This window comes from Trichechus manatus, unplaced genomic scaffold (genome assembly GCF_000243295.1).
Source record: "Trichechus manatus latirostris isolate Lorelei unplaced genomic scaffold, TriManLat1.0 scaffold00053, whole genome shotgun sequence".
Lineage (NCBI taxonomy): Eukaryota > Metazoa > Chordata > Mammalia > Sirenia > Trichechidae > Trichechus > Trichechus manatus.
Genome location: NW_004443989.1, coordinates 12,015,767 through 12,030,844, shown reverse-complemented (window position 1 = coordinate 12,030,844; position 15,078 = coordinate 12,015,767). Strand labels below are relative to the sequence as shown.

General features: G+C 52.3%; 1 protein-coding gene across 1 annotated transcript in view; it reads right to left on the bottom strand.

Moving 5' to 3' along the window:
- Window positions 1-15,078, bottom strand: part of ACSF3 (acyl-CoA synthetase family member 3) — a 91,571-nt gene that overhangs the window by 33,333 nt on the left and 43,160 nt on the right. Inside the window, exons 7-9 of the mRNA XM_004377806.2 lie at window positions 14,511-14,637; window positions 703-837; window positions 215-326 (exon numbers count right to left, since the gene is read on the bottom strand). Of these exons, the coding sequence (XP_004377863.1) occupies window positions 215-326; window positions 703-837; window positions 14,511-14,637 (374 nt within the window). The remainder of the gene's footprint in view (window positions 1-214; window positions 327-702; window positions 838-14,510; window positions 14,638-15,078) is intronic.

The window sequence follows — 15,078 nt, the reverse complement described above, 5'->3', positions numbered from 1 at the left end:
CCCATCCCCCGTCCTCACCCACAGCCAAGGTCAGCCCACCCCTTCCCCGTCCTTGTCCTCACCCACAGGCGAGATCAGCCCACCCCTCACCTGTCTTTCACACAGACTATGGGACCGTCCACACCACTCCCATCTCCCATTCCGTCCACCCCTTGCCTGTCCTCACCCAGACCTGGACTGTTCACCCCTTGCCTGTCCCCTGCCCTGTCCTCACCTCGCCCACTCTCGGAGTTCCTGCTGGGACAGTGAGTGTCCATCACGGAGGGTCACCACGGCAGTGACCCGCTGGCCCCATGTCATGTCGGGAACTCCAATCACAGCCACATCTGTGGGCAGAACCACAGGTGAGGCTGTAGGAAGCTCCTTGGAGGACAGCATGTGTGGGTAGCACCTTTGCAATGCAGGGTACAGGGTGTGAGGACTTGGGCATAGCCTGCAGTGGCTGACCACACCAGGGCTGCCAGATGCCCAGCCCAGGCCTGTGGGCTCCCACTGGAGACCTCTGACACACACAGACGTGAATGTGATGGGAGTAGCTGAGGGAAGGCCAAGGGCATGGGGCTGGGCAGCGCTGCTTCTGCTGGGCGCTACCTTGCTCTGGCCTCTCCCTCATCTGCCACGGGAGTGAGCTGAACTCCCAGGCAGCACCCACAGGCCCTCCTACCTTTCCCGGCTTCCCTAGATGCTGGGCAGGCCACTCACCTGTGATGCTGGGGTGGGCCAACAGGTGCTGCTCGATCTCCAGGGCACTGAGCTTGTAGCCACCGCTCTTGATGATGTCTACCGACGTCCGCCCTCGGATCCAGTACCTACCATCCTTGAACATGACCGTATCGCCTGGAGAAAAGGGAGCCGCTGTTGACACTCCTCCATGACAACTCTAACACTACAGAGTAGATGAACAGGGAGGCCTCGTTCCCGAGCATTTGGCTCCTGTAGTCACCCACAAGAGTCTGATGCTGGCTCTGTTCTGGGCTGTGTGGGGTCCTGGCAGCCCTGAGGGGACAGGCACCATGGGGGGCATAGTGTCTTCCCAACTCCTGGGCAGCAGTGTTTCCGCTCTGGGGTCACGTGTGGGTGGGGGTCCTGTGGCCCTTGACTCCCTGACCACGGTGGTCTGGTTAGCAGGAACCAGGAACTGTTCAATACCATGACCTCTTGCTAGATAGTCTGGTGACGTTTTCTGTGGTCCTCAGTGAGGTCCTCAGCGATGTTCTTGGCTAGTGTTCTCAGTGACATGCTCAGTGAGTGTCCTCACCAACATCAATGATGTGCTCACTGAGTATCCCCATCAATGTAATGCAGTACGTGTGTGTGTGTGATGTTTTTACAACACGACAGCGAACACACAGTGCAAGGGCTCTGAACTCAATGCCCGGTGACCTGTGATACCACACACGGGTTCTTCCTAGGCATGTCCCTGAAAGTGAGCAGCAGTGTAAAAGAAACCCTAAAAGGAAGGACAGGAAGCAGGAATCCACCCTCAGCAATGAGGGGGCTTTGGGGACAATGACAGCTGGTCTGCCTCTGTGCTGCCCCCTTCCATGCATTCACCTCAGGTCCACAGACAGGTCTCAGCCCACATAGTGGGAAGAAGTCTATTTCTCCATAGTACTTCATCAGCAAAGTAAACAGAATCGTCATGTTTTATAGGATCTGCAGACCCAGCTTCCTGTCTGACTGGCAAGGTGAACATTGCCTAGAGCGGGGAACAGGCTGGTGGTCATCAGTGGCATGGTTGTGTGCAGACCCGATGGTGTATAAAGATGGACTTGGAGATGGTCGGGGAGGTCCTGGGTGTGCACCCTGCCCTGAGTGCACCAGATTGCCACAAGGTGGCACATCTGGAAAGCACGACCAGGAATTCCAGGTAAGGTGGATTTCTCCTAAAGCTCCCGGTTCATTCTGACTCATGGCCAGAGCTGAGAGTGCTAGGCCTAAGTGGGCCGACTTCTCGCCTCTGGTCCACATGCTGTACACTGTGGCCCTTCACACCACCTCTCTGTGGGTGCAGCCTCTCCAGACACACTTACATTGATTCTTTCTCAAGCAGCTTTGGGTAACATTATGCTCAACAAAAACATCATCAACCATTTAAAAATGGGAGGGAAATAAACCCACACATCTACGGTCAGCTGATTTCCAACTAGGGTACTAGTTCACACAATTGGGAAAGAACAGTCTTTCAACAAATGGTACTGTGACAACTAGATCTTCACATGCAAAGGAATGAAGTGGGACCCCTCTACCTCATACCATACCTGAAAATTACCTCAAAATGGATTAAGCACCTAAATGTAGGAACTAAAACCATAAAACTCTTAGAAGAAAATACAAGGGTAGTACTTCGGGACCTAGTTTTTCCAATGGATTCCTAGATACAACACCAAAAGTGCGAGCAACAATAGTCAAAAGGTGGAAACAACCCAGTGTCCATCACCAGATGAGTGGATAAACAAAACTTGATATATACGTACAGAGGAATATTACTCAGCCATAAATAGAAATGAAGTCCTGACACATGCTAACACACGGATGAATCTTGACATTATGCTGAGTGAAACAATTAGTCACAAAAGGACAAACGTTGTATGACTCCACTTATATAAAATATTTAGAATAGGCAAATGCATAGAGATCAAAGTTTATTAGTGGTTACGGGGGGAGGTGTCATTGTTTAGGAAGCACTGAGTTTTTGTTAATGGTGATGGAAAACTCGGCAACAGATAATGGTGATGGTTGCACAACATAATTAATGTAATAGGTGTCACTGCACTGTACATGTAAAAAATGAACTGGCAAATGCTGTGTTATCTATACTTTTTACAACAATAAAAAATGCAGGGAGGCAAAGGGAGCTATGAATATGGGACCTGCATTCCCAGTGCAGGAGGCTGCTTCATGGTATGAGGGTGTGTGTGAGTGTGTAAGCACATGCGGGCACGTGAGCATGTAAGTGTGCTATGAGCATGTGTAAGCGTGTGTGTGTGTGTGACCACATATGTGGGCACATGCGAGTGTATGTGGGCACATGTGGGCATACGTGCAAGTGTGTGTAGGCAAGTGTGGGCATGAGTGTGAGCACATGAGCACGTGTGAGCATGTGGGCATGGGTGGGTGGATGTGGGCTATACACCCCTCAGCACTTGGGGAGCAACGTCAATGCTTCAACTGTCTGCCCACAGTCATCCCAGGTTATCAGCTGAAATAAATCATAAATATTTCATCACCCATCATGGCCAACTGGGGAAGGCACCATCCATCATGGCACTCCCTGGGACCAGCCATGGCCCCATGCTTTCCAGCGTGTTAAACAAGATTGATGCTGGGCGTGTAGCTCAGGAAGGCAAGAGGGGCCTAGATGCCACAGAGGGTGGTGGGGTCTGAGCTCCCCCTTTCTCTGGAGAGTGAGGGGATGCACGGAGGCCCCTATGCACCTCTCCACCTGGGCCAAGACAGGGGTCGGAGAAGCTGCTCCAGCCACAGCAGCCCTGGTGGGTGGCAAACATGCACCAATGTGCCGCAATGCTGGCTCAGCATGCCAGGCACCGAGAGGTCACTGCCTGCAACCAGCTGCACAGTCATCCTAAACCCCACAAGCAGTGCAGGGATGGGGCAGAGGCCCTCCCTCAGAGCCCTCAGCACATAATTTTCTCTAGTTGTAGCGGAAATCAGGGTCCTGAGAGGAGTGGCCACGTGCCCCCTTGATCTGGGGTGTCCTGGCCCCACGTTTGTAAACAATTCTACACCTCAACATAGACATGGACTTCAATGTAAAATGCAAAACTACAGACTTTTAGAAGACATAGGAACATAGGAGAAAGATCTTTAGAACCTAAGGCTAGGCAGAAAGTTCTTAGACTTGACACCAAAAGCATGATCCATAAAAGGGAAAACGGTTAAGCCAGACCTCATCAAAATTAAGAACTTTTGCTGTCTGAAAGACTCTGGGAAGAGGATGACAAGACAAGCCACAGACTGGGAGAAATATTCGCAAACCACACATCTGACAAAGGACTAGTATCTAGAATGTATGAAGAACTCTCAAAACACAACAGTGAAAAAAAAAAAAGAAAACACACAATCCAATCAGAACATGGGCGAAAGATATGAAGAGACATTTCACTGAAGAGAATATACACTAAGCACACAGAAAGAGTTCAACATCAGTAGCCATTAGGGAAATGCAAGGTAAAAAACTACAATGAAATATCACCACACACCTATCAGAAGGGTTAAAATAAAAAGCAGTGAGAACACCAAATGCTGGTGAGGATGCAGAGAAGTGGGACCTTTTGTACATTGCTAGTGTATAAAATGGTACAGCCACCCTGGAAGAGAGTTTGGCAGTTTCTTTAAAAAACATGCAACTATTATACCACTAGCAATTGCACTCCTGGGCATTTATCTCAGAGAAATGAAAACATTCATTCAAAAACCTGTACACAGATGTTCACAGCAGCTTTATTCATAACTGCCAAAACCTGAAAACAACCCAGATATCCTTCAACGGTGAATGGACAAACTATGTTGTGTCCACAGCATGGAACACTACTCAGCAATGAAAAGGAGAGAACTATCTCCAGGGAGTTATGCTGGGTGAAAAAAGCCAAGCCTCAAAGGTGACATATTGTATGATTCCAATTACATAACACTCTTGAGATGACAAATCAGAGAGACACAGAACAAAGAAGTGGTTGTCACGGGCTAGGGGTGGGGCAGGAGGGGGTGGTCTAGGTAGAAAGGGATAGCACAAGGGAGCCTTGTGGTTCTGAATCGAGACTGTGGTGGTGGCCACAGGGATCTGTATGTGAGGCAATATGGCAGAGAGCTACACACATGCACATTCACATGCACACAGATACACTCACACTGACACAGCACAGACACATACGTACACGCACACACAGATACCCCATGCGCACACACACCACACACACACCCTCACGCACATGCACACAGACACTCCTACATGCACACAACACAAAGATACACCCCACATGCACACACGCACACATGTATACACACCAACACACAGACTACTCTCATGCACATGCATACACAGACACATACATCACAGATACATCCCACATGCACATGCACACATACACACACACCTACACACTCACATCTGCACAAACTGACACACAGTAGACACACCCCCATATGCAGATGCACACATGTGCAGACATTTCCACACATGCACACACATACACACATAACCCCCCACATGTACATGCACATATATACACACACCTGCACACTCACATCTGCACACACACACTGACACATAGTAGACACACCCCACACACACATGCAGACATTCCCACACATACACATATGCACAGATAACCCCCCACATGTACATACACACATATACACACCGTACACACACAAGCGTATGCAGAACTGGTGGCATCTGAGCAGGCACTGTGGACTGCATGATGTCCGCTCCCTGGAGTAACATGGCACTGTAGTTCTGTGAGACACTAACACTGGGGGACTGGGGGTAAAGGGTACATGGGACCTCCCTATATTATCTCTGCAACTTCCTGTGACTCCATCGTCACTCCAAAACAGGAAGTTTTATGGAGTGCTTTCCTTTCCCAGGCTCCTGGAGCGCTGGCCCTCCCCAGGCGTAGGCTTACCACACGTAAGTCATCACAACATCTGCAACAGATTATAATTAAGCAATAATTTTTTAAAGAAAGAATTTGTATTAACCAAATTTATGATGAAGAGAAACAAACGTCGCAGACAAACATGGAGAAATTGCGCATTAGAATGGGAATCATTGCCATTCCGCTTGCATGTCCCATTGCTCGGCTCCACCTCACGTGCAGACACCCTTGCGCCCAGGAAGCACCTGTGCTGCTGGAGACATCTGCGCGGGGGTCTCCTCCCAGCCCTCAACTCTTTGTGTGCGGCTGCGGTTGTGAGTGCCACACAGGCCCCTCCAGAGGCCCTGGAATTGGGGGCGGTGGAGAGGTGGGCGTGGCCTGGGCAACTGTCTTCACCCATCCTGACTCAGCTGCTGGGGGTGGGCTCACAGGCCACACTGGCGCCAGTGCCAGTGGCCAGGGCTCACCCAGACCTGTCACCTTGCCAGGGGCGGGGCTGGCCCATCCCCACCTGCAGAGTTGTCCCCAAATTCAGTCTCGGGGAACTGAGCTGTCCTCTCTCCCTGTAGTTTCCTAAGCCCACGGCCGGGAAGAGCCAAGTATGCCCTGCTGGCTGCCTACATACTCCTCCAGCAGGAAGGCCAGCAGCAGCAGGGATGCCGTGAGGTTCCCGACCCAACATCAGGTGTCTTGTCCCAGCCTGATCCCACACTCCCTACATGCTGCAGTGGTCTGTAACTGGTCACTTTCTGGTGGGCTCCTGCTCTCATCTCAGGCCTCTGAGCAGGTCTTCTCGGCTGCCTCATGAAGCATTCTGGGGGCTGCACATGCCCAGCAGAGGGCCCGTGTCCATCTGAACAAGGGATCTGTGGTCTGCTTCTCCTGGCCCCCGTCCATCACAGGGCCAACGGCCTCAGAGCTGACTTCTAACAGCCCTCTGGGGAAGTCTCACAGAGGCACAAACAAGGGCTTTAATACACCAGCACCACACAGCCTCGTCCCTCCAGAAAGGGACACTTCCAAGACACAGTGCTACTCAAAAACACACATCAAGCAGTTAAGTGACTTTTACTTTTTTCACAACGCAGTGACCAAAATGCCTCGTACCAGAGTTGGAATCTCCACCACTGAGATTCCTGTCTCTTCCAATCTGCCGTGCACTCAGGGAGGCTTAGTCTGACAGATATAATACAGCAATCAGTGAAATCTCATTACATCGAGCTTGGATATGCAGATTGAAGCAGGATTCATGCGCCATGTTCAAATTCAGGGCCCTCTCTTTTCGGCTTGAATCTGTAATTGAAAATACATCTCCTCCTGCTCGGACCTTCATTTCTGGAGGAGTGGTGAGAAACAGCTCCTGGCACCCCATCTTGGGAAAGCCCAAGAGAAGTTCTAGAAGGGGCAGTTCTCTCTCTGCATGCTGATGTGACAGACTACCCACCCCGCCCAATTCTGAGAAGGGGACACACCTGGACTGGCTCTCGCCCACATACTCGCAGAGCTCAGAGGCTGCAGATACCCACGTGTCCATCCTGACCACCTCTGCTCCTGCTGGCCGCCGCAAGAACGGGCAGCATTCTGACCCTGCTGGCATTCTGTGCCAGCTCTGGAAGACAGGTCACATGGCCCCACTTCACGCTGATGGAGCTTCTCCACCATGGCATCTGCCACAAACTCCCAAAGCCCTGAGAAGCAGACACAGGACTCCCTCTGAGGAGACACGGAGGTCAAATGATGCGAAGTCATTCATTCCCACTGCACTGGATTGATGGTGCCTGTGGCCTTCACTGACACGCCACATTGGCTCCCTTATTTTCTCAGTATGATTGATCGGTCAAAATAAAAGTGCTCCTTGAAAGAGAAACTTATCGCGACAGCCATGAATGAGACACCTGGCTGAGAAGTGAATGGAGTAAACCTTATGCCCGTGTATCGGCAAGTTTGCCATCTTGCAAAGTGTTATTACAAGGCTTGCTTCACACCAGAAGGTGTGAACTTCAATGTAGAATTGTTTATAAGAGTTAACAAAGCTTACTGACGAAAAATGAGGAGAAAAACAAAGGAAGAAATAAAAGTCATACAAAGCCTCCCCCAGAGGCAGCAGTCAGTGTTTCCATGCTTTGCACATATAAGTCTAAACATGGATACACGCTTGTGTGACATACAAACATGGCACAAACACGTAAAACACCCACAACACATGCACATATGCACACACACACACACACACACACACCAGCAGGGGTTCCCCTCATGTCATTAAATATTCTTCAAGACGTGAGTTAGAGGCCTCACAATATTCCGCTGCATGGGTAATTGTATTTACCATCCCGCACTGTTGAACAACCGTTTCCAATGTCTCATTTTTATAAATAATACTGCAACGAACATCTTCATGATTCAATGTTTGATTGTTTTCTTTGGCTATATTCCTAGCAAAATTCTTGAAATACAATTCCATCCACAGTGTAGAGACATATCTGTTTTGCTGCATTGAGCCTCAACTTCTTTTTTGTTCATTGCTGTAGTTTAAGCGAAAGTTTACATTTCAAGTCAGTCTCTTATACAAAAATTTATACATACATCGTTACATGACCCTAGTTGCTCTCCCTATACTGTGACAGCACACTCCTCCTTTCCACCACTGATTTTCCATGTCCATTCAACCAGGTCCTAACCCTCTCTGCCTTCTCATCTCACCTCCAGACAGAAGCTGCCCATTTAGTCTCATGTATCTACTTGAGCTAAAAGCACACTCTTCACAAGTATCATTTTATGTCCCACAGTCCAGTGCAATCTTTGTCTGAAGAGTTAGTCTTGGAAATTGTTTTAGTTCTGGGCTGATAGAGAGTCTGGGGGCCATGCTTTCTGGGGTTCCTCCAGTCTCAGTCGGACCATTAAGTCTTGTCTTTTTACTAGAATTTGAGTTCTTCTGCACCCCACCTTTCTCCTGCTCCATCAGGGACTCTCTGTTGTGTTCCCTGTCAGGGCGGTCATTGGTGGTAGCCAGGCACCATCTAGTTCTTCTGGTCTCAGAGCCTCAACTTCTTAAGAATCTTTGCCAATCTGTTAAAAAGAAGTTTCCAATTTGTTTCCATTTGCACCCCTTTCATCACAAGGGAAGTGAAACATTTTCAGTATTTTTTTTTTGCCAATTGCACTTCTCTTTTGTGATGTTTTGCCTTTGCCTGTTTTTTCTAGGGGGTTTAGTAGGTTACAGAAATGATTCTTTGGTGTGTGCAAACCCAGCCCTCACTTCCACACACAGTAACGTCCACAGCTCTCATGAGGCTGCAAAACTGGGGGAGACTTGTCCCCCTCCATGTGCACACTGATTCCCATGAAGGCTTCTGTTTTCTGTTGTTCTGTCAGTAATTTTTAAAAAATAAATGTTTTTTAAAGTTTCCTCTCATTATTATAGTATTTATTATATGCTGTCTTAGGCTGAGTTCTTTAGAGAAGCAAAGCCAGTAAAGCATATATATATATATATGCATACATATATATATATATATACACACATACTTATATTAAGGAAATGCCTCACGCGGTTGTCAAGGCTGGAACGTCCCAAGTCTGTGGGTCAGGCTGGAGGCTTCTCCTGATTTATGTAGCCACAGTGGCTGGCGAACCCAAGATTGGCAGGTCAGACAGCAGGGCTCTTGCTCACAGGCTGTGAAGACCGATGAATCCGAAGATTGGCAGGTAAGATGGCATGTAAGCTGCTAACTCAAGTCCCAAGAACTGAAGGACAGACGAACAGGAGCCAGCTGCAGGGTCCAGAGCAAGCAAAAGCCCGTGAGCCTTGCTAGAATGTCCATCTATATTGGATGCAGGCCACACCCCCAAGGAAACTCCCTTTCAACTGCTTGGCTACGTACAGCAGATCCCATCATGGAGGTGATCATATTATACCAAATCTCATCATGGAAGTGATCTCATCATCATACGACTGCCAAACTACATCATAACTGCCAAACTGCTGAGAATCATGGCCCAGCCAAGCTGACACACAACCTTAACAATCACATATGCTAAGACATAGAAAACAGAAGAAAGAATCCCCTCCTCACAGATAGTCCTTGTTCATATGGGTGGCTTTTCTTAGTCTTTTTTTTTTCTGATTATCTGAGTATATCTTACAAATACATTTACTTGTCATTAAAAAAATCCAAACCCACCACTGTCGAGTCGATTCCAACTCACTTGTCGTTAGTATGTATTATTTAAGATGCTATATAATCAATACCCCTGAGATGAGTCCGGGTGTCATGTGCTCCCAGTCAGCGCTGGACTGTGGGGGCTGCACGTGTCCACGGCAGCGTTGGTCCGCCTGCTTGTGACTGTTCCCTCTCCCAGTCCCAGACCTCCCCACGGCCCACCCTGATCTCAGGGTGGCGCCCACTGCTTGGTACACCCTAGGAAAGGAACACAGGGACATTGCGGCTCTGTGTCACAGAGGGAACTCCACTGGGGCCTCAGGGACCCCATGCACCCAGTAAGGGTACCCCCATGTCTGGTTCTGGTTCTGGGTCAGCCTGGGGCTGTGCTGACACAGAGGGTCTTGGCCTGCAGAGCTGAGGCTGTCTTTCAATAGCAGCAGGGCCATGTCAAACCAGCATGGTACCTGCAGACGGGAAATGAAGCCACTTTTCTGATTCAAGAGCTGTCAGGCAACACTTCTGAGAGGGGAGAGGGAGGCCTCAAAAACAGCAATCAGCGTGACACGAAGACCGTGGCCTGCTGTGATGGGGACACCATGCTCTGAGCCTCACACCGTGTGACAGGGACACCGTACTGACCCCTCTCTACATCAGGGACACACACTGACCCTGCAGCGCACTGGTAACTCCAGCAGCCTGAAAGCCCCCCATACGTGCTTGCCTGCCCTTGGTGGAGGGGCCCTTGGGGTAGGAGTAGAACTCTTGCTCCACTTCTGCAGGCCACTAATCTCTGAGAACAGCCTAAGCTGGCCCTCATCAGCTGGACCTGCATCCCTGAAGCCGGCCATGAGCTGGACCTGTCAGGGGTCTAGGAGGGACCACTAGGCACCTGCCTGCGGCGTCTGCAGGGCTGTGGGTACCATGCCCCCATGCGTGCCCCCTCCCCGTGGAGGTGTGATGTCACACCTGCCCAGGGCCCCCGCACAGCAGAGGTGCTTGCAGGCCAAGGGCACAAGGGCAGGAGCTGCTGACGGGTCCTGAGGATGCTCTTGCTTTCTTGGTAATGGGGGCGGCCACAGGAACAGCACGGCCCCCTCCTCTACCCACTAGCCAACCCGTGGCATAGTCCTGCGCCCTGTAGCTGGGCCCCTGCACAAGCCAACAGTCCAGGCTGCTGAGGGTCCAGGTGTGGCTGCACCTGCGACCATTCTCCCTCCCGTGAATCTCTCACTTGGGCGGGACCCCTTCCTGTCTCCACCTTCCAACAATCTGGGGGCTGTTTCCTCAGAGTGCTCGGTTGCCCGGCTTCCTCACCTGCTGGTTTCTAAGAACCCCTATCCTCCCCAGTACCAGAACTCCAAGCCCATCCGCTAACCCTTCCCGATTCCCGGCCACCCTCAAACAAGCTCCCCAAAGGGCTGCTGCTATCAGAGCTTGGAGCAGCAAGTTCAATCTGAAGCCCCCAGGAGGCTCGGCTTTCTAGAACCACTGCCCACCTGCCCTGGGACCTGCAGTTGAGCTCGTATGATTTTTAAATAGGCTCTCTCCAGACTTAGCAATGTTTGGAATGGAAATCTGAGGGTCCATGGAGATCATTTTGGCTGCTGGAATAGTTTCTTGAGGGAAACCACTGATCTCATGCCCAAGCAGGCCCCCGAGGCCCTGGCAAATGTCCCCCCATGCTTCTCCTGAGGTTGGCAAATTAATGTCGGGCAGGGCTGGAGTTGGAGGAGTCAGCCTCCCTGCTCTTCTCTGCATGTGGGGGGCCATAGCTGGGTGGACTGGGGACTTGGCCTTCTCTCTGCATGCGTTGGGGCAGTGGCTGGGTGAACCAGGACTTGGCCCTGCTCTCTGGATGCAGGGGGGTAGTGGCCCATAGCTGGGTGGACTAGGGACACGGCCCTCTCTCTGCACATGGCAGGGGACGGTGGTGCTGTGGCTGGCTAAACTGGGGACTCAGCCCTGTTCTCTGCACATGGGGGCCTGTGGCCAGGTAAACCAGAGACTCAGCCTTCTCTCTGCATGGGGTAGGGGCTGCAGCTGGGTAAACCAGGGACTTGGCTCTGCTCTCTGCACATTGGGGGTTGCGGCCAGGCAGACTGGGGACTCGGCCCGCCCCAGCCGACAGTGGCTCCCCAGCTTGTGCCAGGCCTCCCGTGAGCAAAGGGTTAAGCTCGATTCCTCTGATTTCTATTTAACATCATGCTCTCCCGCAGGCAGCAGCTGTGCGCTTATTGTGGCTCTCATTATGCAGCCTGTGTTGCTAATGGCCTGTGACAAAAGCGCAGGCTCCCAGGCTGCACCCCCGAGAGCCAATTAGAAGCACACACTCCCTTCCTGTTTGCAGCGCATCACAATGAAATTAAACAGAATTTCAAAATCATTTTCTCCTGAAGACATCTCTTTACAATAATTAATGCATGCTATTCCTCTGGACTGGGACGCTCATCAGGCGGGGACCCAGGGATTTTAGCCCCACTGGCCCACTGCACCATGGCCTCCCTCAGTGCCGAGCCTTGCTAGGGCCAAGCCATGGGCTAGGTCCTGTGCTGGTACAGAAACCCCTGTGGCTTTTATCTGAAGTTAAGAATAAACGGGCTCAGGCAGCAGGAGTGCAAGGCAGGCAGAGCTGGTGCAGAGCAGCATCTCCACACCGGGATGGGGAAGATTAGCCTATTTGACAGGATCTGCAGAGGGTGTGGTGAGGATGGTGCTAACATGCCACAGCACCCTGTCACTGACAGAGGCTCAGGGGGCACATGGTGTCACCATGGCTTTCCGGTCAAACCATGGGCCTGGTGACAGGCAGCCCCGACGGCCACTAGGATCTGGCTCCACACCTGTGAGTGTGTGAGCTCCCAGGCACCGGCCTGCCCTCAAGGCTGATGTGACGTCCACTCTTTGAACCTTGTGACTCTACATGCCCCCTTCTGGCCAGCCCAGGGGTCCACAGCCAGAGCACCTGGAGACGCTCAGCTGGCCTCATGCCCTCAGCCGACCCGGTGCCCCTCAGCTGGCGTAGAGACCTGGAGAGGGCCGATGTCCATGGCTTTGCTCTGTGACCACCCCTTTCTATGTGGTTTAGATACCCCTGACCGCAGCTGTTGGGAAGTGGAGAAGCAGCAGAAGGAAGTGTTGCTGAGGGTGATCGAGTGAAAAATCCCATTGCAGATGGCCCTGGGATTGTAGGGTGGCGTTGGAACCGCCCTGACCAACCTGTCGGCCCTAAGTGCTGCTCCCTTGGAAGCAGGAGCCACTCAGTGTCCCCAGTCCTCAGAAGAGAACACACTGTCTGCCCCTACCCTGGAGGTCCCCACTTGATGGGCTTGCAAACTTATGGGGTGGCTGGGTCCCAGGGCACTCCGACACTACTGGGGTTTCCGCCTGCCCACCTGGCTCCCCTGCTCTGTGACCTTGGGCACAGATGGCAGCAGTTTCTAGGTGAAGACTGGCTGAGCAATGTGGCTGGCCCCCCTCCATCCACACCGCTCCAAGCCGATGAAACAGACAACACACAGGGGTCTGGGGCAGTAGGTGCCGCCCCCACCCCGCCCCGATCCCAGAACGCCTGTCTCTTTCCCCAACACTCCCTGGTCTCCCTCTCAGATGTGTGCAGCATCCTGTTCCCATCTGCCTCAGGGTACAGAGGGGGAGAAGGGAGGAGGACAGGAAGAGCCCTGTGATGGAGGGGAGGAAATGGGGGTGCTGACCAGGGGGTCTCGGCTGCAGAGGAGCTAGGCAGGGGTAGGGGAGAGAAGCTCACAGAATCCATTTCCACCTAAAATTTCTGGAACCTGGGGCATCACTTCTCTGTGTGGCATTACCAGATCACAGAATATCACACCTGTGACAGGTGCCTGAAGGTGCAGGTGCCCAGGCTTCTCCCTCCCCTGGTGGCTCTGCATGTTCTTCTGGCTGTGTGAGGTGGTGGCAGGTGGTGGGGCAGGAGGACGACAGGCTGACTGGCACAGTTTGGGGGCTCCCAGGGCACTGTCTGGGTGGCTGTGATGTGGCCAAGGCACTCGGAGGGCAGAGGCAGCTCTCCTCACAGAGCTCAGAAAGGGGTCGCTTCCGAGTCATTCTGAGGTTACTGTCAGCTCCCATGACCACTGCTTAAACCAAGCCATGAGTAACACAGCTTCAGAGCATGAGTGACACAGAGCGCCTGCTAATCATGGAAACGCTTGAGCATGAGTGTGCATGCGTGTGTACGTGCACAGGTGTGCACACACATACAGAGCCTCGATAATCCCTGCACAGAGGCCTGGCTCAGGTCACATCCTCTGTTCCATTGAGAAGACGTAGCCCTGAACACAAAGCTGGGAGTCCAAACCAAGGGCTGGGCAACCCCATCAGGGGCAGTGGAATACCAGGAAGGGGCCTCCTAGAGCTGCGGGCCCTGTGGTGCTCGGGGCATTGGTGCTGGGAACCATGGCCATGTGGTGCTGACCTCGCCCCACCGCCTCGCCTGACTTTTAGGGCAGGATTCTGCCCCTGCACCTTTTTAGGGACCTGTCTCTGGGTACAGTGGGGATACGCTGGGGGCACCTGAGGACAGTGTCTGCGCACCCTGGCTATCACCAGAGGTGCTTCCCCTGTGGTCACTTCCGTCAACAGATGGTCTGCCCTTGAGGTGCCCATGCCCCTCACCCACAGGCCCTAGAGACACCGGCGTCGTGACCTCAATCCCACTCCTGCTGGGGGCCCCACCCATGGGTCCCACCTGTTTTAAACCAGCCATCTGGAGTGAACGCGTTTTTCGTTTCTTCTGGCTTGTCCCAGTACTCTCGAAACACAGAGGGCCCCCTGACCAGGAGCTCCCCTTCCTTCTCCTCAAAGCCTGGGGTTACCTGCAGAAGGTGGGAGAGAATGTGCATTAGAGCACACACCTCTTGGTCAGGGTCCCCATGAGCTCACTGCAGGCCCTGTATCCCCCACATCCACTCTATGTCATCGGTTGGCCCCACATCCACCACACACCATCAGCTGTCCCCCGTGTTCACTGCATGCCACTGGCCGGCCCCCACATCCACCACATGCTGTTGGCTGGGCCCCCATGAACACCGCATGCTGTTGATTGGCCCCCATGTCCACCGCTAGTGCTCCAAAGAAGTGCCTGGTCAATGGGGCAGGGGGGCTTGTCCACTCTTCCGATGGGGTTGAGCAGACGTGAGGGAGTGGACACCCCAGACCCTCCTGCCTCAGAGGGTATCCCTGCAACGTGAACCAGCCTCTCCTAGACTGACTTGTATTTAAGCTCTCATGAGCATGGGGCCACAGCTTCAGTCCTG